Raw genomic sequence first — 27,946 nt, forward strand, 5'->3', positions numbered from 1 at the left:
GCCCTGAATGGAGAAAGGTGCCTTTAACCAGATAGCCTACTCCATGCCTGACCCAGTGATGGACACTTTGTTCTTTTTAGTCTCAATTCTAGCTTAAGGGTAAAAGCTATCGCCCTAGGTTCTAGGCTAGGAAATGAGAGTCGGCAGTTTTTCAGGGTGTTCTCAAAGTTAAGGACCATTATGGGCAGGCAGAGCTAGAGCTGGAACTTTCCAGGTGATAGGGTCTCCTGTCTGGGCCCTCTCTCCACAGAAACTGTTCCTCTGGGAAAAAACGACTCTGAGCTGAGTGCTTTTCGGCTGTAAGGGGTTTCTGGGAGAGGTGAACAGGGTCAGATCTTTGGGAGTACTTATAGACTCCAAGTTCTTGTGATGCCAAAAATACCAGAGAAGAGCAAAGCTTAAGACCAACTCTGGGACTCTGGGCATCCCTTGGGCAGCAGATGAGCCACAGACAGCAGAGACAGGTCAGGCCTCCCTCTAGTCTCAGAGCAGCCAGGTGTAACATTAGTGAGGGCTGGCACCTGGTCAAGGAGGGACCCCAGGATTTCTGTCAATCCCAGTCTAAGGACTTCAACACTGACTGGCTCTCTGTGCACTAGACATGTCCTCACCAGCATCCACCCCTCTCCCTCCTCCAGGAAACACTGTCCTGCCTCTCAGTTCTGAGGCCTCCAGCCCTTGTCTTTGACCCATGGGTCCCTCCCCTTCCTTCTGTGATGACAGGAGCCACAGAGTGTGCCAGACCAACAGTCCAAAGCTAGATTGGACCAGAGGTCTGTCACACAGTAAAAACCTGACTTCTGGCCAGACCAGCACCTCCTAGGACCCCGAAAACAGCTGATAACCTCTGTGACCAGCAAAGTCAGCGTGCAAATGGACAGGGAGAAAGGAAACAAAGGACAGGAGGCAGCAACGACCCCATCCTGCAGTTACAGAAGTAGAAATAAGATGCCTACAGGTGCAAAGGTCCATCGAGCAATAATAGTATTAAGGAAAATAACTGTAGAACAGGGCAGCGTGTTGTCGGGCAGATGAGAAGCAGGCACAAGAAAGAGCTGGCTGGGGCTGTGTGGTTCATTTATTGGGGCCATGTCCAGCTAGGCTGCAGCCACCTGAGCAGGAGCCCAGTGCCCCCAGAAGGCAGATGGGGGAAGGGAGGAAGTGCAGAAGGCTCAGTGCCCTAGGGCTTGACCCCAGTCCTGTCTTGGTCCTTGCAGAGAGGCTGTACTCAGGTGAGCGAGGTGTCATCATCACTGCCCTCTCCTCCTGCACCACCTGCTCGCTCCTCGCGGCTCTCTGTCACTGTACTCTCATCAATATTCTCCAGGGAGTCCGCGTGTTGCACTGATAGCTCTGACAATGCCAAGCTGGGCAATGGGCTCTGCTCCGGGTGCAGCCATGGCTTGAAGTGCGGCTGGTGTTTCTGCTTCCACTCGGGATACTTGATGCAGGCCTTGTACATCTTCTTCATGGCCTGTAGAGTGTCCGAACATTATTAGTGGTGCATGGAGGACCAGCACTTCTCCACACCCCTCCAGTGACCTCCAATGGTGCACAGCAGTCCCCAGTGTCCCAATCATGGCCCAGTTTGGAGACCTGGTTCATCCATCAGCCAGAGTTAACTCTGCCCCTGCCCATAGCTACCTGTCCCTCCCACCATTTTCCAAAGTACAAAGCCACATACCTTGGGAGCCAGGAACTGAGATGATTTATTCACTACCCACTTGGGTAAAGAGCCTGTGGGGGCAAGGATAGGGAAAAAAGGCAGCTTTAAGCACCTAGTCCCACCCACTGCCTGAGTTTGCAGGGAGGCCACCCCTTTTCCTCTCTTCTCAATGAAGTTCTCAAATCCCCCATGCCCATCTCTGTCCCCACTGTCTCTGCTGAGCTCTAGCTGCAGAGAAGAAAAGCACAGGGTCCTAGGCGACTACAAGTAACCTGTGAGTTGACATTCTGACCCACCAAGCTCCAGACTGTCACCTTCTTCCCCTCACACTGATAACCCAGGACTGTCCCTGGTGCTCAGCCTCTCTCCTACCTGTCCTTCTGGGCCTCCTAAGACCACAGCCTAGCCTGACCTGGAATCCAAAGCCCAGTTCTCCAACTGTCTCACTCCCAAGTACCTGCTCTATATACTCATTAAGGGCCAAGGGCCTGGGCCACTGTGCCCAAGTGACATGGGGTATTCCTGTCGATGACACTTGAGGTTTAACTATTGTTTATTCACTCATTCAGTAACCCACTCACTCCGCATTCACTGTGACACCCACCCTGGCCTAGCCTGGGGAATCCAAACAGGAACTCAATGTCTGCTGTCTCAACATGGACTGGTGTTCTGCCAGAGGGGAATGGCCCCACACACAGGGAGTCGGTCCTCACTCTGAGAACTGGGGACGGAGGAATTACAGAGGAGCCCTGAGGAAGGAGGAGAGGTGCAGGCAGCTAACGGACGATAAAGGCTGGAAGAACATGGGGGTGGGAAATGGAAGGGTGTGGAGGGGCTGGAAATCCTGGGCAGAGGCTCAGGCTACACTCAGAGGGAAACAAAGTCACTGTGGCATTTTAAGCAGGTGAGTCAGGAAATAAAGAGGTTTTGTTTTTCATTTCCTCTAGTAGCTGGTTTGGACAAAGTGACAAGAGTATCAAGAGAACGACAGGCTAAGTGCTATGCTAGAGGGTGAAAAGGTAAGAACCAGGGGCTGAGTATGTTAGCATGTTCCTGCAATCCCCAGTACTCAGCAGATGGAGACAGGATGATGATGAGTTCAAGGCCAGCCTGGGGTACAAAATGAGGAAAAAGGGAAGGGGAGAGAGACTAAGTATTGGATTTGGGAGCTGACAAGAAGAAGCTGGCCCCAGCTAACTGATAAGTGCTGAGCAGGGGTGATCTGAAGAAAAGGTGGGTTTAGGAGGCCAGTGGTGAGTTCATAGTTGAATACAAGTCTCCAGTGTCTAGAAGATACCCTGAGAAAGATGTCTAGGAGGCTGGCCACCTCAACAGAGATGAGTGCTCAGCTGACATGGAAGTGAGGTGACAGGCTTGGAAAACCCAGGCCTCTGGGATGTGGCTGAAGGAGACAGGCAGCACAGGTCCAAACTAGGGTGCTAGCACCAGGAAGAGATCCAAGCTCCTGGAAGGAGCAATGCCTGCCTCTTAGGTCCATTCCTTTCAAACCACTAGCTTGGATATAGACACCCCCAATACTAAGTAGCTCCTAACAGATGGCCTTCAGGTGGCCTGGCTGATCAAGTTCATGCCCTGTACAGGAAAGAGCCATCATGGGCTGCAGGGCCAAGCCCTCACCTTTGGGATCCACTTGGGCCAGGTAGGTAATGACGCAGCTCTTGGGCCCTGTACTCTGAATAAGGTAGCCAGTCTGGATGGATACAGCTCGGACCAAGTCTTTCCGAGGTGGGTATTTCTGGGGATGAAAGACACAGGGAGGTGAGATGGGAACGGAAGGAGGAAATGTCTCTATAAGGCATGCACTTGTGCACAAGCGAGCACACACAAAATCATAGCTGTTCGCATCCCTTGGCATCTATGGGTTAAGGAAAAAAAAAACATCAGGCCAGGTCATCCTTGCCCCTCTTACAGCCTTCTCTGTACCCTCAGGACAGCACAGGGCTGAGTCAGGGTTTATGAGTGTTTGTGGACACTCAACCCTTGCCTAGGCTAGCCTGCCTGCCCTCTCTGCTCTGCCAGGGAGTTCAAGTGAGCCCTGACACAGGATCTGGCCATATAGTTCCTGCTCCCCCATTTCTATGCCAGCCTTATCCCAAGGGCCAGTCAGCCACATCAGTACAAACCACTCACCCTTTCTGCCCACACTGCCCTTTCCCTGAGCTGCTTGACAACCCCTGCAAGGAAGCCATTATCCTCATTATGCAGGAAGGAAACTGACCCCCATGCCTGCCTGAAGTCACTGTGACAGCCACAACCCAGCCCCGCCCCACCCGGCACCCTGCTGCACATCCAGGAGGGAGGGCAGGCCAACTCACAGGATGTTTCACTGAGTAGTTCATAATGATATAATCAGCGCCCATGGGGAGCCAGGAACGGAGGGTGATGACATCACGGTTCTTCAGGGGCTTGGGACACCTCCCTGTAGAGGACAAGGAACAGCTCAGCCAGGCTGCTGGCCCATCTACCAATTAGGGAGGGTGTGATGGAGGCCAGAGCCTTGGGGATCTTTATTAACTGCCAGCCCTCCCCATCCAGACAGTGCCCCCACCTCTACCATAGACACACTGTGGAACCAGGGAGGGCACAGCAGAACATTTGTCCCGCTATCTCTGCCTACCCTGTCCCACAGGGCCTCACACAGCCCTTACCTTATTGTTCTGACTTGTGTGTGTATGTGAATATATTTGAAAGAAAGACAGTACTGTGATCGCATAAAAATGTGTCTCTGTAGTACATGGCAGGTGGCTGTGAGTGGGATGTGCACCTGTGCACGCATATGTTTGCGTGTGGTGTCTGCATGTGTGTGTGTCAGTGAGAGTATGTGACTGCGCCCAAGAAGAGGGCAGCTCTCCAGCTCAGCGTGCAGGTCTCTGAGCAGCCCAGCCACAGGAGTGACTGCAGGGAGGGAAAGTTAGAGGAGGAGGCCTGGTGGGAGGCTGAGGGGTTAGAGTCCTGTTCTGTGCCTGCTCACAAGAGTAATATCCCACGTCGGCGTTGACAGTCAGGCGGGCGATATCGAAAGTCTCAATGACGTTACTGTCCCACTTCTTTCTGTATTCTATGTCGTGCAGGACGTCGTAGAGCGTCTCAGCTGGCACATCACAGCACTCCATCCTGCACTGCAGACAGACATGGATTGTCGGGGCATACAGGCGAGGCACGGGGGAAAGAGAAGACATAGCAACGGGGGACACTGGAGCCAGCTTGGCCACTTCTTATCACAAGCCTGGCCCAGCTCCCCAGAAACCTCTTGTACCAAAGGACAGTCGGCACCCCCCCCCCCCACCCCGGCTCAGCCCAGTCTCCTCTTCAGGAATCCTTTTCAGGCAAGCCATCCAGGCTCCCACACTCAGTCTCTATGTCTGCCCTCCATACCCCCTGGGAGCAGCGTGTGGGCAGAAGCTCACAGTTAATTCAACAAGGAGCTTGAGGTAGGTATACGTTAAATGAAAAAATCAAATGCCCAAACAGACCTTACCACCTGGCCATACTCTGTGTGCGTGTGCGTGCATGTGCCACACACACACACACACACACGCACACACACACACACACACACACACACACACACACACACACACACACACACACACGAGAGGCTGGGACAGAAGCATCACCTCAAGTTCAAGGCCAGCCTGGGTTAGATAGTGGACTGTCAGTCATCCTAAGCTAGGAGACTATCTTCAGACATCTCCCTGTTACTTAGTTGTACCCTCAAAAGAGCTTCCCATCCAGGGGAGAGAACCGCCAAGTGCACCTTGCTTTATTTAGGCCTCCCAATGATTATGCCGGTTAAGAAAGCCAAAAAGGGACTTGAGGTTCAAAGAGGTTTAGTGCCCTGCCCAAGGTCACCTGGCTGGTTAAGTAGCAGGGCTGGGATTTAATCCAGCTCACATGTCTGGGAAGCAAGTAAAGACTGAACCAGGGTTCTCAAGATCTGTATTCAAAAAGGTGAGATTCGGTGTCCTTGTTCTATTCCACCCCAAGAGCCCAACCCCCAAGATCAAGTTCCCCATAGCAAATACAACAGTTTTGCTATGTAGCCTATAATGTTCTCTCAGAACTGACATTCATCCAGCACAGGAAACCCACACATACATGTTACTCTCTACCTACGAGGGAGTACATGTAGCTACAGAAGAGGCAGCTCCACCTCCCCCTTGCCCTGGATAGGCCTTGGCACCATGAGAGCACATGAAAGCTCCCAGCTGAGGATTCTAAGTACAAAAAACTCACTATACCCAACACACCACTTCAGATTACAAAAAATAAAGGTCACAGAGGAACAAGGTAAGTGACATCATGAGAACAGATGTAGACAAAGCCAGGTGGAGCTCCCAGCCTGTAGATGGGTGGCACATTGTCAGGTTGATACCATAAAGAAAGAACAGAGCACCACCATTTGGTGTTTGATTTGTTTTGAGATAGGGTTTCTCTGTGTAGCCCCAGCTCTCCTGGACCTCTCTTAGGTCGGACTCAAACTCAGAGATCTGCCTACCTCTGCCTCCCAAGTACTGGGATTAAAGTGCCACCATGCCTGGATTACCATTTGGGTTTTTTGTTGTTACTGTTGTCATTGTTTTTGGTTTTTTTGAGACAGGGTCTCTCTGAATAGCCCTGGCCATTCTGGAACTCACTCTATAGACCAGGCTGACCTTGAACTCAAGAGATCTGCCTGCCTCTGCCTCCTGAGGATCAAAGCGTGTGCTGCCACCACCTGCCATTTTTTAAAATGACTTATTTTATATACATTGGTGTTTTACCTGCATGAAGGTATCAGATCCCCTGAAACTGGAGTTACAGGTAATTGTGAGTTTCTCTGGAAGAGCAGCCAGGGCTCTTAACCACTGAGCCATCTCTCCAGCCCTAGGCAGTACCATTTGTAAAATGTGACTCTGGGTTGTTAAACATCAGCTATAAACAGGACACTCCTCCTCCTCTCCCTTCTCTGGCTCCTCCTCTTCCTCCTCCCCCCTCTCTCTTTTTTTTTTTTTTTTTTGGTTTTTTGAGACAGGGTTTCTCTGTGTAGCTTTGGAGCCTATCCTGGCACTCGATCTGGAGACCAGGCTGGCCTCGAACTCACAGAGATCCGCCTACCTCTGCCTCCCGAGGGCTGGGATTAAAGGCGTGCGCCCGACCCTCCCTCTTCCTTTTAACCAGAGATTTGGTCCAGGACCTCACGCATGCAAGACAAATGTTCTATAACTGAGCTGGATTCCCAGGCCTCTTTTCGTTTTTTTATTTTGAGATTGGCTCTCATTAAACTGCCCAGGTTGGACTTGAACTGTGATCTTCCTGCCCCAGCCTCTTTAGTGCCTTGTACAACAACCCTGTTCCACCTTACAAGAGATGTTCTGGGGACAACTAGAGAAGCATGGAGGTGATCTGAATATTAGATGCACTGAAAATTAATGGAAACAAATGGTGGAAATTTCTGCACCCCCCCCCCAAGTATGTTACAAACTGCAACGTGCAGTAAGGAAAATCTATGCTTAGAAAAAGCTTGAGACACACAAATCTCCAGTCACGGTGGCTGTCTCTCTGATAGGAGTGCAATATTTTGTTTTCCTTCCATTTGTATTTCTGATTTTCTGAAATGTTTGAAGTACTGCTTCAGCAATAATGAATTTTCTTTTCCTTTAGTTTTTCGGGACAGGATTTCTCTGTGTAGCCCTGGCTGTCCAACTAGCTCTGTAGGCCAGGCTGACCTCAAACTCACAGAGATCTGCCACTCTTTGCCTCCCAAGTGCTGGGATTAAAGATGGGAGCCACCACTGCCTGGCTAATAACATTTTTTTAAGTAAAAAGATCCCCTAGCACATAGCTACATTCTGAGGAATGAGACCCATTTTAGAATGAAGAATTCTAGAGGTCAGCCACCAGGAGGTCAGATAGATCTCCACCCTGTTGAGAACACCAGACAAATCTTTAGTCCCTTCCCTACCTTCAAGCCTCTGAACAAAATAATTTGAAAACATACACATGATCACAAACACACATGCATGCATAAATACATATGTATTCATTTTTTATTTTAAACAGAGTGATCCTCCTGCCTCTGCCTCCTTCACCAAATCCTACCATCGTGGGCCACCACAACCAGCTTAAAGAAAGTTATAAAGTTCAGGCAAGAGAAGGATGGAGCTCATTGGCAAAGCCAATGCTTAGCATGGCCAAAGCTGTGGGTTCTACCAGTACCACCACCATGAAAGAAAGAAAGAAAGAAAAAAAGAAAGAAAGGGAAAAAAGAAAGAAAGAGGGGGGAGGGAGGGAGAGAAGGAGGGAGGGAGAGAGGAGAGTAAAGAAAGAAAAAAGAAAAAAATTAAAGAATGAACTCAATAGGCTCCAAAGCTACACAGAGAAACCCTGTCTCGAAAAACCAAAAAAAAAAAAAAAAAAAAAAAAGAACTCCAACTCCAACCTATACCTATAAAGTGTGGCTTTATGAAAGTTGTTTTTCCTCTGCCCCCATTTACTTTTCTGGTCCATGAAAAGGTGTGACTGGATCCCACCACTTAACTAGCAGTCCCCAGTTCCAGCCCTGTCCTGAGTCAGGAGGCAGAAGTGAATCTGAAGCCAGGACTTAACCTTTCAGACAAGGAAGATGACCTAGCATGCCTGGTAGAGCTCACTCAGAACAGCCTGGGTCCTCAGAGGCTGGTGGGGAGCGACTTCCTGGAGAAATTCAGTCTAGGAGGGAGGTGTTTGCCAAGGACAGAGCAGAGAGTGCAGTGAGGACCAAAGCCCAGAGCCAGGCAAGAGCATGGTATACTAAGTGGCTGAGCATGTCCACCTGGCTCAAGTTTCTGTGGCATGGCATACATAGCCTAATACTCAAAAGGTCCCTGGTTCCAAGTCAGCTTGGACAAATGGGTGATTCCAGGGCTGGGTCATAGGAGGTATGGGATGAGCCAGGGACATCTTACTGCTGGAAGGGAAGGAAATGGCAGGGTCCTTGTCCAGCAGACTGAGAACCAGCCTGAAAACTAATCAACTCCTCAGAGTTTACCAGGTCTCTCAGAGTTTTACCACTGAAAGCTGCAAGTTCTGGGAGACCGTAATTCCAGGCAAACTAAGACTCTACCATGAGCTACATCTAGGACAAGCTCATTAAAATGAGTAATGAAAAACAGTGATAACAGCAGATTATACTGAACCCAATCAAAGTATATACAGGTCTGGCTCCATAAATGCAATGTATGATTAAGAATGGATTATGTGCATAGTTACAAGGCACTGCCTATCAAATACTTATTAATTAAAGGGGAAAATAAGAGCCTGGGAAATGGCTTGAGTAAAACACTTGATATGCAAGTGTGAGTACCATCACCATGAAAATTCAAGACAGTGTGGTAGCCCTCTGGAGATTCCTGGGACAAGCTGGCTAGCTGGACTGTGTGAACTATGGCTTCACTGATGAATCCTGCTCCATTAACTAGGGTGGAGAGTTATCAAGGAAGACACTTCAATGTCACCTTCCGGCCCCTATACATGTGTGTATATGCATGCACACATCAAGTACCGGGGCAGAGTGCAGTCAGGACCGAGGCCCCGAGCCAGTCAAGAGCACGGTGTACTGAGTGGCTGAGTGTGTCCACCTGGGGGTATGGTGAACAGAAGGTCCCCATCCAAATACACAAGGTGGGGATAGCTTCACAGTAGAGAAGGCTAGTACATTTGTGAACATTACTAGTAATAGGTCAAGTTACAATCATGTGTTCCCAAACAGGATGCAGTGGAAAGAACAGAGACATCACCTACGTGCTACCTCCACCAAAGAGGCACAACACCGAGCACAAGAAAAACACCAGACAAACCCCAACTGCAGGAATTTTACAAAAGAACTGGCCTGTGTCACAGTTTCAAGTGTCAAGAGAAAATCTGAGAGTTGTACCAGACTGAAGGAGACTATCAATGAGTGAGTGAGGAGTGAGTGGATGGACAAGGAGAGATGCAATGGTGAGGAAAAGATTCAACAAGGCGGCAGAGACCACATGACCACTGCTATTAGCACCAATCTTCTCTGCAGCAGCCTCCTAAGGTCCAGGGAAGCTTCCACTGCTCCTGTGCTGCAAAGTAGACCCTGGTGCTGGGGAGACTAAGAAACTTACAGTATACATCAAGAAAGCAGTTGGGCGGGATTTAAAGTCAGCTCTATGCGCTTTTGAGGGAAGGGCAGGTGTTTCTCGTTTTGTTTTGGTTTTTGTTTTTGTTTGTTTTTCAAGACAGAGTTTCTTTGGAGCCTATCCTGGAACTCTCTCTGTAGACCAGGCTGGCCTCCAACTCACAGAGATCCACCTGCCTCTGCCTCCCGAGTGCTGGGACCAAAAGCGTTATGCCACCAACACCCAGCTTGGTTTTGTTTTCTGAAACAGGCCCTTGCTATGTAGCTAAGGCTAGCCTTGAATTCAAAATCCTCTTGCCTCAGCCCCTTGAGGGCTGGAATAATAGGTGTGTACCACTATGCTTAGCTTTCCTGTGTGACTAAAAATGGCCCTAAACTCCTCCTGATCCTCTTGCCTCTGCCTCCCAGATGGATTATAGGCAGGGGCCACCAAGATTTCCTCCTGTTGTCTTTATTATTATTATTATTATTATTATTATTTATTTTTGTTTTTTCGAGACAGGGTTTCTCTGTGGATTTGGAGGCTGTCCTGGAACTAGCTCTTGTAGACCAGGCTGGCCTCGAACTCAGAGATCCACCTGCCTCTGCCTCCCGAGTGCTGGGATTAAAGGCGTGCGCCACCAACGCCCGGCCTTTTTAAAAATATTTTTACATTACTTTAAATTATTATTTTATGTGTATGGGTATTTTGCTTGAATGTATGTCTGTGTACCACCATGGTGTCTATGGAGACCAGAAGAAGGCATCAGATGCCCTGGAACTGGAATTAGAGATGGCTTTTCCATGTGGATGCTGGGAATTGAACCCAGGTTCTCTGGAAGAGAAGCCACTGCTCTTAACTGATAAACCATCTCTCACAACCCAAGGGGGGGATATATATTTATAGTGTGTGTGTGTGTGTGTGTGTGTGTGTGTGTGTGTGTGTATGTGTGTGTACGCATGCGCATACATGGGGAGGTCAGAGGACAACTTGAAGAAGTTGGTTTTCTCATCATGTAGGCTTCAGGACTAAACTCAGGTCCTCAGGCATAGCAGCAAATCTTACCTGCTGAGGTATCTCAAATGCCCCCTCCTCGTATTTCTTAACCATCAATGAACATAGGAAACCAGAATGTCTCTAAATCAAGTTTGGAAGCTGGTTTGGCCTTGCAAGTCCTCAAACATTTCACCCTGGACAATGAGGCTGGAAGGACAGTGGCCACACATCTCAGCTTCAAATGTTAGAATCCAACCCAGGACTATGCTTTCCCTGGGGCCAGGTTTATCCCCTCCTTTACTCCCTGACCCTGAAGCACTCAGACCAACACTGCATGGAAAATGCCCATCCTCCTGCCGGAGACTCTGAGATCAGAGCTTTTATAGCTACAGAGTCCCCCCCCCCAAAAAAAAAAAAAAAAAAAAAAACCTCTAGGACCATGCTGAATCACAGAACAGAGAAGAGTTCCTTGGGTATAGACACTGTGTGACACTTTATCTTTAAGACAGGGAGATAAAGTTAAAACACACACACACACACACACACACACACACACACACCACACCACAAAGAAACTTCAAAGGACTCCCAGGCTAATGGAGGAAGGTGGTGAGGGTGAGGACCCTGGCTGCTACGGGGAAGGAGTGGGTGTGGGGCAGGATGGGTAGCCTGGTCAGGTGTGCCTACCGGCATCTGCAGCCTGTGGCACAGGGCCTAGCTTCTTTCCGCAGCAACTCTGGAGGCAGTGCCACAGTATCCAGCACAGGACATGACATCCACCTTTGTTTCTGTGCTAGACCCTGGGCCCTCATCTGGAAATCTAACTCATGGGGACTTGCTCCCCCTAGGAGCCCTACTGGGCTTCAAAGCTTTCAAAGTCTGGATACAGCAATGTCTGACAGCTATGTTACAAAGGAGTCCCAGAGAGACCAAGTGTCACCAGAGAAAATTATAAGCTGTGTCCCCAGCACTCTCCAAACCTTGTTGATTCGGATCCCCATGACTGTGTGAGGTTGCCCAGAACCCCTTGGCATAGCCCTCACTCAGCACCCCAAGCCCACAGTCACAGCGGAAGACTGGATAAGCAAGGAAGACTGCCAAGGGACACTCATGAATGCTCTGTGGCAGGCAATTCTATATCTAATCCCAGCTCTTACCCCTAGGCACAAGACTTAACACATGAGCCTCAGTAGCCTCAGTTTCCTCACATAAAAAATGGGGGCAGTAATAATATCTTTCTCCTAAGGATGTTGTAACTGGATGAGGTAATATATGAAATATAACTAGCATACTAGCATATAGTGAACACTCAAAAAATAGCTGTTTTTACCCAGCAGGCTTCTATACTAGAGGGCCATATCTGCCTGCACAGTTCTCCTGTTTTGACCCTGGTTCCTGCCCTTCCAATCATCTATGCACAGCTTCCTGAAACTTACTAAGTGCCAGGCCTGTTAGAATCAAAACAGGGAGTGAGCAACCAATCAGAGGCAAGCAAGCCAGGCCTAAGCTTAGCTCCCAAAGAGGAGCCCATAAGCAGAGTAAAAGAGGCTAGGATGAAAACTCACAATACAGAACAAGCAGGGGCCTGAGGCGAGGCATGGGGGATGGTGCAACTGAGCTAAAAACAAACAAAAACAACAACAAAAAACAAGCCATTGCATGGGCAGAATGGGCAGAGAGGGCCATGTTAGGCAGGAGGAGACCAGAGGCTGTGTCCCTGTCTGCCCTCACCTCTTTCAGAATTCTGAAGAGGCCCCCTCATCCCAGCATTCAGCATTGGAGATGCAGGCTCCCCACTGAGGGAGAGCAACTGGATCTCCCAAGTCCAGCCTCTGACCTGAGTTAGGACAGCAAGTCAGGTCACCTCCAAAAGGCTTTGTCCTGGCCTTAACAACCAGTGATCAGGGTAAGCAAATGGGCACACAGACACATAAGCAACCCATGTGGACCCTCCCACTAAGACTTTCCATGGTGGTTCCCAGTATCCCTGCCCTTGGAAAACAGATGATGCTTTTGACTACCATCTGGCAATCACCACTGGGGAAACTGAGGCCCTAAAACAGGTAAGGGAAGACCTCGCTAAGGTCTCAACACAAAATCTGAGCAGATGGTTCTGTGAAATAACCAATAAGTGGCAACCCTTCCCAACAGAGCCAGGTTCAAACCAAAGGAAGGCTCCCCAGCTGAGGCCCAGTCAATCTGGCTGTGACCCATAATCAGAAGCTCAGCAGTCACCGCCGTATGCTGAGTCACTGACATCGTTCACAAACCAGACAGATGTACCTGTATCATGGAGAAGCTCAAATTTAGCAAATGTTGAGGCCACGGTACTGTGTCCTTTGGACATACCACCCCATAACCTTCTAAAGTCTGAGCTCACAGATGCTGAAACAGGCCCAGAGAGGTACAATAAGGGACCAAGGGCACAGAGTACCAGAACAGAGAGCCAGAGTCCACAGACTCCTGACTCCAAAGCATCAGAAGAGTTGCTCAGCTAAAACGAACACGCTGGCAGCTGGAGACTGTTGGTTGAGGAACACACACTGCAGTACTTATGCCATTCTGGAGGGCTGGCTGGCCAGAGAGGGACAGATGACAGGTTCCTCCTCTGACTTTACCACCACTCACCGAACTCCAAGGCAGGGCTGTGCTTTCCTGAACCCAGCACAGGGCTCTGACTTGGAAGCTTCTCTGAGAAGCCTCAGGCCATCACAGTGTCCTGCCAGGCCCACAGGCTCTCAGTTACCTAGCAGCTCTGGGCTGTGCACATGGGATAGATCTCTCCTTGCTACACCTGCTACATCCGGGCTATGTGGCCTTAGCTTGAGCAGAGAAAGAAGCAGTAAGTCCCAGCTCCTTCATCTGTCAAAGGAGATTCATCTTTCCCTGGGGGTGGGGGTTGGGGAAGTGAGGATTAAAGGAGGCTTGTAGAGAAAGCCTCCAATATGTGCCTTCTACTGGCTTCAAGCCCAGGATCTTCCCAGAGCTCTCTGGCCCTGCCCAAGGAGTGCATTCCCGCTAACCTCCAAAGGGCAAGACATACAAGACAAAGTGTAAAGGGTCAAGTGGACAAATGGGTGGACACTTGCTACAGGAAGGCCTGCACAGATCAACCCACTCAGCCTTCAAGACCTACAGTCGGGCCCTGCCCCAACTGAGTCAGACCAGGACAGGAGGCTCTGAGGGGCACAGGCCACAGAGCAGGTCAGAGGCTCTGCAGCTAGCCGGTCCCTTGGCCCTCTGCTCTAGTCCCCTTTCCACAGGAAGCCAGGACCAGGACATTCTGAAGGAGGACCTGCTCTTTGGGACTCTGGAGTCCTCAGAACAGAATCTCCTAGGACCTCTCTCTCTCCGATAGCTGGCAAGGGGGAAGAAGAAAGATACGTCAGTGCTGCCATGATGGGTAGCAAGGAACACCTCCTCCAGGTCTGTGTCAAATGCCTCCCAGGACATCCACTCACTGGCTCCTTTCCCAATGTGTCTGCTGTCTTATCCCTAAATTCATCAGGCTGCACTGTGTCCCACACCTCCTCGTCCCCACCACACCAGACAATCATTCCATCCAAAGTGGACAGTGCATTCTTCTCCCAGAAGTTCTGTGGTTCCTGAACATGTCTTTAAGAGCTGCTTCCTGAACAGGGCCCACAGAGAGGCTGTGCCTGAGGAGGTTTCTCTGAATTCAGAATTCTGGACGTCCGCTGGTGGCTATACTTCTTCAGTTCAGTTCAGACACCTGTATAGCTGGGAAAGACCCTTGGGTGCGTGTAAATTTTTTTTGCCTTAAGGACAGTTCCTCTGACAAAGGAGTAGAGGAGTTGGGGTGGAATGGGAATACCAAGAGGCAGGCCCAGAGAAGATCTGGAATTTGTTTTAAGATCTTTGATAGTTGTGATAGTCATAAGAATAAGCTAATCAGGAGAGTGGGCCTACAGTTGAGGAGGGAGGGAGGGAGCCAGCAACATTATGAGATCTCTGTCTCTAACAAATAATCTATCCAGGTGGTGGTGGCGGCAGCAGCAGCAGGAGCAGCGGCAGTGCACACCTTTAATCCCAGCACTCAGGAGGCAGAGGCAGATGGATCTCTGGGTTGGAGGCCAGCATGATCTACAGAGTGAGTTCTAGGGCAGCCAGGACTACACAGAGAAAACCTGTCTCGAAAACACGAAATAACAGTAAGAATAATGGGACTGGAAAGATGGCTCAGCCGTTAAAGGCTAGGCACACAACCAAAAACTAATAAGAATAGCAATAATAAGCATAGTAGTAGTAATCTGAAGTATCTATTTATACTCATAAACTAACATATGAATATACCCACTAATATATGAAATACCCACTCCTTGCTAGCCACACTATTCTAGAAAATAATTTGGCAAGATAGGCCTGGTTGGCACAGCTATGAAATCCCAGCTACTTGAGGGGCTAAGGCAGTAAGATTTCAAGTTCAAGGCCAGCCTAGGCAACTTAATAAGACCCTGTCTAAAGAAAGAAAGAAAGAAAGAAAGAAAGAAAGAAAGAAAGAAAGAACGAAAGAAAGAAAGAACGAAAGAAAGAAAGAGGCTAAGGGAAAGGGCTGGGGAGATAACCCAGCAAGTAAAGCAATTGCTGTGCAAACATAAAGACCTGGGTTCAGATCTTTGGCACCATGTCAAAGCCAGGCACTATAACAGACATTCATAACCTCAGCACCGCACAGCACAGTGAAAACAGGTGGATCCTGGCAGCTCATTGGCCAGCCAGCCCAGCTGAAATGGCAAGCACAAGCTCAGTGAGAGACCCTGTCTCAAAAACTACAATGGAGAACAAAAGAGGAAGATATCAGATATCCACCTCTGGCCTCCACATTTGTACACACTCATAGGTGAGTGCGCAGGCCCCCATGAACACACACACTAAAAAGATTAGGAAGCTAGGGATATAGTTCAGTTGGCAAAATACTTGGTCTTCAAGAATCAGGACCTGGAGCCAGTATAGGTTTAAAGCGAAATCAGGCACTAGGGAAATGGCCAGAGATCTACAAGGATGGCACCAACTAACCATCTAAGTAACAGTGGAGAGGCTACCTTAAATGCCCTCCCCTGATAACGAGTTGACGACTAACTTATATACCATCCTAGAGCCTTCATCCAGCAGTTGATGGAAGTAGAAGCAGATACCCACAGCTAAAAACTGAACTGAACTGGAATCCAGTTGCAGAGAAGGAGGAGTGATGAGCAAAGGGGTCAAAACTGAGCTGGTGAAACCCACAGAAACAGCTGACCTGAACAAGGGGGAGCTCTTGGCCTCCAGACTGATTGCTGGGAAACCAGCATGGGACTGATCCAGACCCCATGAATGTGGGTTTCAGTGAGGAGGCCTCGGAAATCTATGGGGCCTCTTGTAGTAGATCAGTGTTTATCCCTAGCGTAGGAATGGACTTTGGGAGCCCATTCCACATAGAGGGATACTCCGTCAGTCTAGACACATGGGGGAGGGCCTAGGCCCTATCCCAAAGAATATGACAGACTCTGAAGACCCCCCCCAAGGAAGGCCTCACTCTCCCTGGGGAGCAGAAATAGTATTGGATAGGTAGGGTGTTAGTGGGGGGCAGGGGAGGAGGGGAGGAAGAGGGAACCGGGATTGACATGTAAAACAATCTTGTTTCTAATTTAAATAAAAAAAAATTAATACTCAAAAAAAAATCAGGACTTGAGTTTGATCCAATGTTAAAAAAGGGTGCATGTGTGGCACTGGGGGCATGGGCAGGTGGGAGTGGTACTAGAGAGCTGGCTCAACAGTTAAGAGTACTTGCTCTTCTAGAAAACCTAGGTTCAATTCCTAACACCCATCTGGAGACTCACAACCATCTGTGACTTCAGTCCCAAGGGATCTGACGCCTCTTCTGGCCTCCAGGTACCATGTTACACAGACTTATGTGCAAGTAAAACACCAATACACATAAAATTTAATGATGTTTTTTAAAGGCAGTAGCCCAAACTTGGAATCCCAGCACTTCAAGAAATAGAGACAGATGGATCCCTGGTGCTTGTGGGACAGCCTAATCTACTTGTCTAGTTCCAGGCCAATGAGAAACACGAGAACAACACAACTAAAGAAGACAATGCAAACTAGATGGTGTCTGAGCTATGACAGCCAAGGTTTTTCTCTGTTCTTTGTATACGTACACGTGGTTACACACACATACATGTGTATCTGTGCACACACACAGAACCGAGGAGGTAGCTCAGTGGTAGAGTGTTTGCCTAGCCTGTAGGGAGGGTCTGGGTTCAATCCCCAGCACTTGGGGAAAAAAATAAGCACAGGAAAAAAATAACATAAAAAAAGTTCTGTTACAATATTCATGAGTATATTATTGCATTTGTAATTTGAAAATTATACTGGAGAACAGCATAAGCATAAGCCCAGTTCAGTTCAGAATGACATACCACCCTGATGACTACAGAGCCACCAAGGGCCCTGTTGTCCATCCCCTCCCTCCCCCCACCCAGGACAGGGGCAGCCTCACAGTCAGTTCTGCAACCCTCAGAGGCCAGAACAGGCCTAGTGGAAAGCAGCTGCCAGAAATGTTCATGAATTAGTAACTCTAGTGATATGGGCAACGTCCACTGATGCAAGTTTAAATGAACAAAACAGAACACTGTGCATGGTTTCAATGACTCACAGATTACCTACGCCTTTGAAAAGAGAGCTGGAAGGAGTCCTGGGGAAGTCCTCAGGAAACCAGGGTTTGGGGGTAGTGGTTCTTTTTAAACCAAAAATTCTTTTCGAGATAGTCTCATGTAGACCAGGTTGGCCTTGGACGTGATACATAGCCAAAGATCATCTCAAATTTCTTATCCTGACTGTAGAGATCATAGGCTTGTACTACTACATAGGGCTTATGCAGTACTAAGAAAAGAACACAAGGCTTCATGTTTGTGCATGCCAGGCAAGTTTGTGCATGCAGGCAAGCACCAAGTACCAAATAAGCTACATATGCAACACACACATACACACACACACACACACATACACACACACACACACACACACACACCTCCAGGTTATAATTTTTGAATTCTCTTACTATTACTATAATATTTATGAAATATAAAAAACACCATTTCATCTTGCTTATCTGTAATCCCAACACATAGGAAGTTAATGCAGGATAATAAATTAGATTGATGACAGCTTGGCTATAGGGAGACCTGTCAAAAAAATAAACACTTTGGTATCCTAATTAGTTCTGTCCAGGCCAGGCAGTAGTGATACACACTGCCTAGTGGTGCATGCCTTTTTTTGTTATTGTTGTTTTTGTTTTTTGAGACAGGGTTTCTCTGTGCATCCTTGGTTATCCTGGAACTCACTTTGTAGACCAGGCTGACCTCAAACTCAGAGATCCACCTGCCTCTGCCTCCCAAGTGCTGGGATTAAAGGCATGTGCCACCACAGGCCAGTGATAAAGTTGTTTTTTTTTTAAAAAAAAGGAACTTTAATTGTCCTATACAGTCAAATATTTTTTCAGCCTGGATTGAAGTTTCCCGGGGGGTCTGGCCCCAACTGCCCTTTCTAGCCTTATAAATCATGATTCACTTCAAAAAGAAAAAATAACAAAAAAAAGTAGCAGCAGCAGCAGCAGCAGTAGTAGTAATAGTAGTAGTAGTAGTAGTAGTAGTAGTAATAGTAGTAGCAGTTCTGTCCAGAACCTCTAAGACCTTGTTCTGGGCCCTGAAAGCCCAGGCTCAGTCAGGCTGAAGCCTGACACTGTGGGCTGGTACCAGGTTACTTGGAAATGCTCAGCAGTACCGGGCTTTCGTGCCACTGGTGGCCATTGAGACTGACTCTGTGCTAGGAGTGGGAAACAGAAGGGCCTTAGGCCACCCACTCTGGGGCCAGGGCAGGAGCAGGCAATGACAATCCCAAAGGGTCAGGGCAGAGACAGAAGAAAGAGGAACCATAGGCAAAGGAAAACACAGCAAAGCCAAAACCTAAAGAAAGCCAGATGGGCAGGTGGTATCCAGGTGAAAAGGGGAAGAAGCTCTTGGCAGAGGCTGGTGCAAGCTGGGAACCAGAAACGGCTGGCAGAGGGGAGGAGAAGGCACACGTAGCTGCCTGAGGTAACCTGAGTCACCAGAGTGAACAAGGATAAGGCAGGAAATGGAGCTGTCCCTTGGGTGCTCAACCGGTTCATTCATTCATCCATTCAGCAACTGTTAATGGAGTGCCCGCTGTGCCAGGTTTTGTACTAGTGGTTTGACAGTGTTGCCCGTTCTATGGGAAGTCAGAGCCCCTTAGTGAATGGTGGCTTGGAAAAATGAGCGGAGGAACCAGTCTAGAGCCAATGTAACCCCAAGTCCACCCCTGAGCCTGGTCTGCAAGAATCGGGCTCTGTTCTGTGAGGAACCATGGGCCAGCACTCAGCCAGATGAGGACTGTCTGTGCCAGAGGCTGGGGCTTATGGAGTACGTGTGGGATGGACAGAGGATCCTGAGGCAGGTTTTGCTTGGGGTGGACCTACTGGAAGGGTATGAAGAACAAACATGCTGACAGAGATACAAAAGTCTCTGACTCCCTCTTCCACTCACACCTGGAAAATGGCAATTGGTTCCCCACAGCCTTCCCCTCTCAAGGAAAAGGGTCTGGCAGCCACTACCTGTAACTCAACTTTTCTCTGAAATGGCACTCCCAAGACTGGTGGAGGAGGGACATCCGGCCACGTCTCCCATCTCCTGTATACAGAGCTCCCTGCGAGGACCCACCCAGGCCCTTCTCTGCTGCTCTCCATCCAGGGCTGGGTGACTCATCCCTGTTCTGCCTGCTGCCTCCCTCCCTCCCTCCCACTGATCTCCTGCAGCTCCCTGGACACCACCCCCCACCCCCAGCTTCAGCAGTAGGCCTAGCTCTAAGCAATGATGAAGGCTAGAGGCTAACCTCCTGTTTTGTCCTTCTGCCTTGTCACTCCTACCCTGAGGACGGGGGGGGGGGGGGACGGGACAGATGAAGGAGGGAAAGATGGGAAATAGGTATAATGGGGAGACAGAATAGGATTGGGGAACCAGGAAAGTGAGACAAGACAGGATAGGGGCTGCTAGTGGACACTGAGACAAACACTCCCCGGAGGTCATGGCCACCATGGATGATGATCCCTAAAGATCTAGCAAGCACCAGACAGCTTCCTCAGTAGCCTTCTGGGCATCAAGCCCCAGACAGCCCCCAGGCCACTGGGTTCCCTGTGTCCGAGCTAGCTTATCAGACTGTCCAAATTGCCTGTTCCCTTTAGTGCCTGGAACCTGAGCTTGGCGCTGGACTATCCTGGCAAGTGCTCTTTGCCATCAGGCAGGCCCCACCATCACTGCTTGGCCTCTGTAGCCACAACCTCCTTTCAAGTCTCCAGGTTTCCAAGTCAATTGGTCCCCTGAAGCCAGGGAGTTTTCTAAACCCTGGAACCAAATGCCACTGCCAAGCTTGAAAGCCTCTACTTCCCTTGGCTTCAGGAGCAAATCCAACTGTCCTGCCTCCCTTCCTCCTCAGCCTCAGTGTGCACACCTGTCCCATCCAGGAACTCCTCACAGACCTCCAGAATCTGCCTCGTCCCCTCTCCCATCCCCAGTCTGTCAGTCACTGGTCTCAGACTGAGGCTGTCCCAGCACTCCTTTGAAGCTGTCCTTGTCTCTCTACCAGGCCTGTAGGCTCTAGAGAGGACCCAGGTCTATCTCCCCCTTTCCCCAACACAATAGCTGGCAGAGTAGGTAAACAGCAAAAGAAGAGGTTTGCTAAATGAATAAACAACTGAGACAGGGAAAGAAAAAAATAGAGAGAGGAAAAGAGGCAAGTAGAGTCTTCAGGGACACAGGCAGCTACCCGGCATGGAGAAAACAGAGACAGGGTTGGAAAAGGGAGACCCGGAGACACAGAGCCAAGCCAGAGGCAGACAAAGAAGAAGCAGGAAGGGGAAGCCATGGCAGAGCCAGAGCTGCACCAGGGGGCATGAACTGCCAGGAGACAGCTGAGCAGACATAATTGGATCAGAGACAACTCTGCTCCTGCAGTGAGGGGGTGTGACTCACACACAGAGTAATGCCAGACACAGAAACACACACAGTCTCACACTTGGCACACACATGCATTCAGTGTGGAATGACCCAAACTTCTCAGGTACCTTCTTGGGATTGGGGAACCTTATACCTGCTTGTGGGGGGGGGGGCTCACAATCCATTCATCTGAAGGCTGTGTCACACACAGTCACCCACAATCCAGTTCCGTACACAGAAGCCCAGCTGTAGAACCCTCCACCCCCGCCACATTACCCTGTGCTCAGAACAGAGCCACCCTCTGGTATCTTCTTTAGTTGTTTGCTTCTGTTTTGCTTGGCTTCCTGTCAGAACACGATCCTCATTACAACAGGGTCTGATAAATGTGATTTGATGCCAAATCCCTGCCGAACCCAATGCTTGGCATATGGTATACACTCCTTAAATGTATGGACTCTGTGATACCTGCCCCAGGACAGAAAGATTCTAGAGATGTGGCATGTGCCTGTCTTCTGGGAGCCCAGGCTGAAAGGCAGGGAGGCAGTAGTATGCCCCAGAGAGGGGCAGTGAGATGGCTCAGCAGGTAAAGGTACCTGCCACCAAGACTGAGGACCTGAGTTCAACCCCTGGGACCATCATGGTGGAAGGAGAGAAGCAACTTCAGCTCCATACCCCTTGCCTTGACATATGCAAGTGCATGCCTATGTGCACAGACACATACAAAATATAATAATGAGAGAGAGAGGAGAGAGAGGGGGGAAGGAAGGAAGGAAGGAAGGAAGGAAGGAAGGAAGGAAGGAAGGAAGGAAGAAAGAAAGAAAGAAAGAAAGAAAGAAAGAAAGAAAGCCCCAGAGAACATCACCAGCTGACCTGAGCCACTGGCCCCAGGCTCCATTTAATGGCAGTGTGTATTTAGCATGAGACTCTTCATTCCCATGTTTTTTAATCTCTACAGGAACCTACAGCATCTACACCAACTTAAGAATGCTAGAAAAGAACATAAAAAAAACACAGAGGGTTGGGGACACCACCAACCGGACACCTACTCTGAGCTGTGTCCCTCCACCTGTATCAGAGAGTAACCATCTGCCCAGGTGAGGAGCCTGGGCCATGACTGGGTTCTATTTCCATCTATGCTTGTTGGCAACCTGGCACCCAGGCCTGTGGGAATACTCTAGAGGGGGCCCAGCCTAGGTCTCAGACCTCCACAGAGAGTCAAGTCTCTAGGGTCAGGGTAGCCAGGGCTCTGGCTCCAGGTGGTCCAGCCAGGCTTGGAGGCACAAGGAAAGAAAGAGAACCCAGCTGTCTCCAGGACTGCTCGTTCCTTTCTCTCATCTCCTGAAACTTTAAACACTCTCGGCTGGAAACTGAGCTGAAGCTCGTTAAAGTTTAAAAGCTGGAGCCTGGGGAACTGGGTGTGGGGGCCGCTAAGTCAGCCTAGGAGCAGAGGACTCCCCTACCCCCAACAGGGACATAGCCTGGAGGCACACCACCCATTGTCAGGACAGGCCCACAAGAGGCACTGCAACCCACCTTCTTCCACCCCAGCCTACTCAGCAAGTCAGTTTGCACTTTGTCATTCCTCCGAATCTTTCTGGACTGATCCTAAGTTGCATTGCCCACACCCCCTGCTTCAGTATAGACTCAGTACCATTGCCCAGACAGATGCAGCAGCCACAGCAGCCTCCCCTCACAGCAAAACCCTGACACCATGAGACCCCTAGTTCCAGACAGCCAAATGCCTGACCTACCTCTCTAACCAGGGCATCTCTCCCAACGCCCTGTCCTATCTCCCTGTCCCAACCTTTACTCTTGAGTCTGTGCAGAATACTCCCAATGTCACAGTCCTACTGTCTCTCCTCTCAGTTGCAACACCTAGGTGTTGTACTCCAGGGGGCCTTCTCTGAACCTGAAGACTGGCCAGCTCGGTAGCCACTCTGTTCAACTGGGAGCCCTTGATTCCCCCCTGTCCCCTACTTCCAGCAGGGGCCCAGGTAGAGAGGCTATCCAGTGAGTAACTGAAGCAGCGGAGTGAACACAGTTGACACTTCTGTAACAGATAAGAAAATGGAAGTAGCCTGCCCAGGGCCACTCAGCAAAGACTTTGGATCCTGTGTTTTCTCTTATAGAGCTTCAAGCAGGCATCTCAGCCAGAAAGGCATCCTCAACACCTCCAGCTACTGCTTACCATTCCCCTTTTCCGTGCACCTTTTCCACAGCACAGACTGTGAACTCCCTAGACACCTTTCTGGGACTCTGTTCCCCAAGACAGCTCTGGAAGCCCCTTCTTCCAGGTGACTTAGGGTCAGGTCAGGCTAGAGCCAAGGCAGGAATCCTCAGAGCTCCCCCTGGATGCAGAGCACTCACCTAGGGGCCTCTCGGCTGGGATGGACCCTCCAAGGCCTTAGCTGACCATCCTTATCCTTCCCCTGGCCTAAGGTGAGGACCGCATCTACAAACCACCTGTCCAGCCTAAGGTTAGGACCACCTCTACAAACCACCTGTCCAGAGACATCCTGCAGAGATGAGCATCCTGCAGAGAGACCCTGCAGAGATGAGTGAACTGATCCTACAGAGCCAAAGGCCAAGCCAGGACCCAGAGCTCCACAGCTCCAGATCCTAAAACCCTATCAGCTCCCACCCTTGCCACCACAAATAAGAAAACAGACCCAGAAAGGTGAAATGACCCCTCAGATCACATAGTGAGGAATGGACTTTTACCCAGTTGGGTCTCCTCCAAGGTGTCCTCTCACAATGACACAGCACTGAGACCCAAGGACAGAGGGCGACATGGGGTTCTGGAGACAAAAAGGCCCAACAGGACTGAGAGCTGGGCCAAAGGGCAGAGAGAAGGCAGCTTTGTGTGTGCATTGGGGGAGCCAGGGGCAAGGACCTAGGTTCTGATCCAGTTTCAGCCACTTTATTTGGTCTTGCACAGTGAACTCCTGCTCTGAGCCTCCATTTTTCCACATCTGCCCCATCGGATTGATGAGTACAACCCTACCAGACAATGGCAGACTCACTAAGACAAAAAATAGGCAGTAGCCCTGGCCTTATGCACCCAACCCCTTGTCTTTCCCAGGACAGCTTTGAGTGTCAGACTCTTAAGGGTAAAAAGGTCCTCAGAGATCCCCGAGTGAGCCCACATGTCACAGGACAATGCAGTGCTCATGAGATAGGGACCTTTGGATACTGTCTTAAGAGACTCTTCCCTTAGGTGCTTGTGGCTTGGGACAGAGGGACAGTGAGCCAGGGCCAGGAAGGGATAATGAGAGCTTCCTCCAAAGGAGAGGGAAGGACTACAGGAACGGAAGTCAGCAGACAGGTCCCCATTACCCAGTTTCCTGCAACAAGAGACTCTCGGACATACATCCTCAAGAACTCTCTCACCCCTGCTCTAACTCCGAGCCCCCAGAGCCTCTGACATCAGTCTGCTCTGTCACAGGTAATGGTTCCTATTAGGCTCACCCTGCCTCTGTGCTTGCTCACAAACCTGTGCCCTGTACAGTGGGCCTGGACCCACTTAGGATTGCCCTCCCTCTCTCTAATAAGTTCTGAAAGTGTTAGGAAGAATCTGGGAGTCCTTCCCCTCCCCCTCCTTCTCCTCCTCCTGATGCAGTAGGTATCAGAAGACCTGAGCATGGGTGATGACCAGACCAGAGCATAACTGCCAGGGCTGCCCTTCATCTCTCGCCCATGGCCCAGCCATTGAGTTCAGAGGTCCTTCAAGTCAGGAAAGCCCAATGGCAGATGACCAGACAGCCAGGGAATGGAAGGGATGTGCCTCGGTCACATACAGCAAAAGGATACCAGAACTCGATAGTTCCCTGAATGACTGAGAAATGTTTTCTGTTTTCTGTTTCTCACAGTGAGGCTTTAGGAAATCTGCATTTGGGTTCTAAGCTGTCCTCTGCCTTGTCTCTGGGTTCCATGTTCAGCATCTACCCCTGGCACCAGGCCTAGACTTGCAGGCAGCACTGTCTGCCTTCTGTCCACTACCCAGAGCCCAGTACAGGCTTGAAGCCAGGCCAGGCCAGAGGCCAGGAGGGAGGAGAAGAGTAGGGTAGCCTCCATCAACCCCTTTCCTCTGTCCTGGCTCTGACTGCTGGGTCCAGAGCCATGGTGGCTTCCAGGGACCTTTGGACACAAAGAGAGGGAGAAGAGCAGGATAAATCAATCAAGTAAATAGGAAGGCACCATCCCCCTACAAGCACACATGCCCTGTTGCAGGAGAGGGGACAGAATCTCAACAAAAACCTGAGATGAATCCCAGCCTCCTGAAGTGACCCAGTGATCTCTGGGACTTTGGCTTCTACCTGGCCTTGGCAAGAGTCACTCACCCCTCTGGGCCTCAGCTTTGTCATCCATCAAACAAGAATGGGATGATGAGAACATAATATCCTTCAGATCTTCAAAGAGTTATTGATGGGGTTAAAGGTCAGTGTTGCCTAAGGATGCAAGTTCATCACTCTGGAGCATGCTGGCCTGGGTTGCACTCATGCCTCAGTTGTAGGTCACCCTTTCTTTTCTTCTGTTTCTTTCTTAGTAACACAGAGACAAACTGATGACTCCCCAGGACTGGCCTGAGGCTAAATAAGATAACCAAGAGAAAATGCATGGCCAAGGGCAGGGTGCTTATCAGAAACAGGATTAACTGTGTGGCAACTGGAAGTCCTGGAATCTAGGGACAGGAAGCTCAGAGACTTCTGCTCATCTCACAGAGTTCCATCTGCTGTCCTGGGAAGAACAAGCAGGGAGGTTTAGCCATAACTAAGGTGTCAGTCTACCCTGAGTCTAGGTTCTGCTCACCTCCTCTACTGTGGGAAATGGGTCTGAGACAGTATGGGAGGAGAGTTAGAGGTAAGATTAGACTTGGGAGCTAACCCATCAAGGCTCTAAGCTCTCTCTTGGGACTTAGCCATGTGACCATGTGCTGGCCCCTGGCATTCTCTGGTCCTCAGATCCAACCTGCACCCCACTATAGGAGGATGGGATTACAAAGCAGATTGTACAAAGGTCTGTCTGGTACCTCAGCCTCTGTTCAGCAGGTGAAGCACTGGAACATGTATGTTGGAGAAAACATATGCCATCTTTCCCAGAAGCCCATAACACCACAGCTTTTTCAAATATTCTGCATGCTCAATTCTGATCTAGCCACAGGGGTCTGTTTGAGGCAGCTTGGTCCCTATACCTGCCAACTCCAGTCCTAGGCAAGGCTGGGTTTATTCATTAACCAAGCCAGATGGAGGAGGCAGCTCCGCCCTGTTGACAAAAGGTAGGAGAACCTACACCTCCCCCCATATACACACATACATACACACGCACACATACACACACACACACACACACACACACACACACACACACACACACACATTCCCTAGAGATCCAGCCCAGTAGAGAAGCCATACTTCCCAGCCCCTGCATACTGCTGGTTTTAAGCCTTTCTCAGTCACAGTCCACCACCCTTCACTTTGTTCCTATGTCTGTCTTTCCCCAACATCACTGCCCTGGATGCTGTGGGAGAAGCCTGCATGTAGGCAGCAATATATTGGCACTATTAACTCCCCTTTCCTTCTTGCCCCCCAGGCTCAGACCTAGGCTAGGCCCTGGAGAAGCTTCAGCCCAGGGTCTTTAAGCCTGGGCAGGGACTTGGAGGAAGGTGGTATACACAGAAACCCAGAGAAAGTCAGTTGGCCAGGGCATACAGAGACAGTCACAGAGGGCAAAGAGACAGCAGGAAGAGCAAGCCAATCATGTGGGGACAGGTGGATAAAACTGTAAATGATTAAAGCAAGGCAGAAAAGCATAGGGCCAGAGGGGAAAGGCCAGCACCTCAGGTTCTGGTGTGAGGCCAGGAGTCACAGACCCAGCCCTAAGCAGGAGGGAGCCTGTTAAGTCCAGTGCCCTGGCCTCTAAGAACAGGAATGCATCATGGCCTGACCCAGAGCAGCAGAAGGGTGCAAAGGAATGGCCTTTCAGGAACCCTCTAAAGGGAAGTTCACACCCTGAAATGTGGCACTCACAACAAAACCACATGTGTGGGGGACAGCTCCTGGGGCCCCTAGACCAGGATCTCTGCCCCCTCAAACCCTAACCCTGCCCTGTCATGACAGAGAGGAGAATCTCTGTCCTGTCATGACAGGAGGAGGGGAGATGGGGGGGGGGGCTGAGTATACAACTGCTTTCTGAACTGTTTTCCCATGGCGCTAAGTCCCTGCCTCCCCTAGCTCACTTCCCTGTGTGGCTCAGCGTAAGGGAGCCTTCAGGAGCTGCCAACCACAGTCCTAAAGGCCTGCTGGAGACTCAGAGCATGATGGAGCAACTGGGCAGGGACAGGGAAGACTGCAGGGATCAAGCAGGAAGGAATCTCATCCTTGGCACCCAAGAGTACAGAAAGTAGAGCAGAAAACCCATCTCAGGCTAGAGAACTGGGGGTGAAGGAGCAAAGGGGCCATTCTCCTGGCTAGTGAATCAAGCTGGGGGGATCCAAGTGAAAGCTATTCTGGAAGAGATATCCCTGAGAGAAACTATTCACCTAAGTGGGCCTGGCCACCACCCATCTTCCCAAACAGTCAGGCATGCCTGGGTTAGAGCGCGGTGAGCCAGGTAAGTCATATCCACAAGCCCTATCTAGGCATCAGTTAGCCCATATGTGTAATGGGGGACCATGCCTCTTCCTGGTTTATAGTAGGAGACTCTGGGCCCAGATGCACCTCTCTGTGGGCCCCTGGCCTGAGTCAGGACAAGAAGACTCCTGCAAGAGTGTTAGGGAGCAGTGGAGGCTGCAGGTACCATAGGACAACCCTACCTTGATCTTGTGCAGAGTCCGATCCATCTCCACAGCCTGCACCCACACAGCCACGCCGGCCTTGCTGTAGGTCAGGTTCCAGCCCACCTCTGCCTCACACTCTGACCGGAAGCTGCGAAAGTCCTGGTCATCAGGCACCTGGACACTTTCGCGGCCCAAGGCTGGCCGAGGCCCTTGGGATTCCGTTGAGGCAGCTGGCTTCTCCATAGGGAACGTGGGGAGGCCCGGGGCCCTGATCCTAGTCCGACTCTCCTGGGTCCTCCGCGGAGGCTCCAACAACGTCGACGCGGCTGCAGATGCTGACGCCACCTTCCTGGGACCTGCAAGACCGGTT

General features: G+C 50.1%; 1 protein-coding gene across 1 annotated transcript; it reads right to left on the minus strand.

Moving 5' to 3' along the window:
- Positions 1–1,060: 1,060 nt before the first annotated feature.
- On the minus strand, positions 1,061–27,926 carry Stard10 (StAR related lipid transfer domain containing 10). The gene is given in 7 exon segments (XM_035441347.1): positions 1,061–1,263; positions 1,265–1,474; positions 1,685–1,737; positions 3,305–3,422; positions 4,003–4,106; positions 4,659–4,806; positions 27,613–27,926. Coding segments are annotated over 7 exon segments (1,029 nt in total). The 5' UTR covers positions 27,820–27,926; the 3' UTR covers positions 1,061–1,074.
- Positions 27,927–27,946: the final 20 nt, after the last annotated feature.

Source organism: Cricetulus griseus, chromosome 3 (assembly GCF_003668045.3).
Source record: "Cricetulus griseus strain 17A/GY chromosome 3, alternate assembly CriGri-PICRH-1.0, whole genome shotgun sequence".
In the NCBI taxonomy this organism is placed as follows: Eukaryota; Metazoa; Chordata; class Mammalia; order Rodentia; family Cricetidae; genus Cricetulus; species Cricetulus griseus.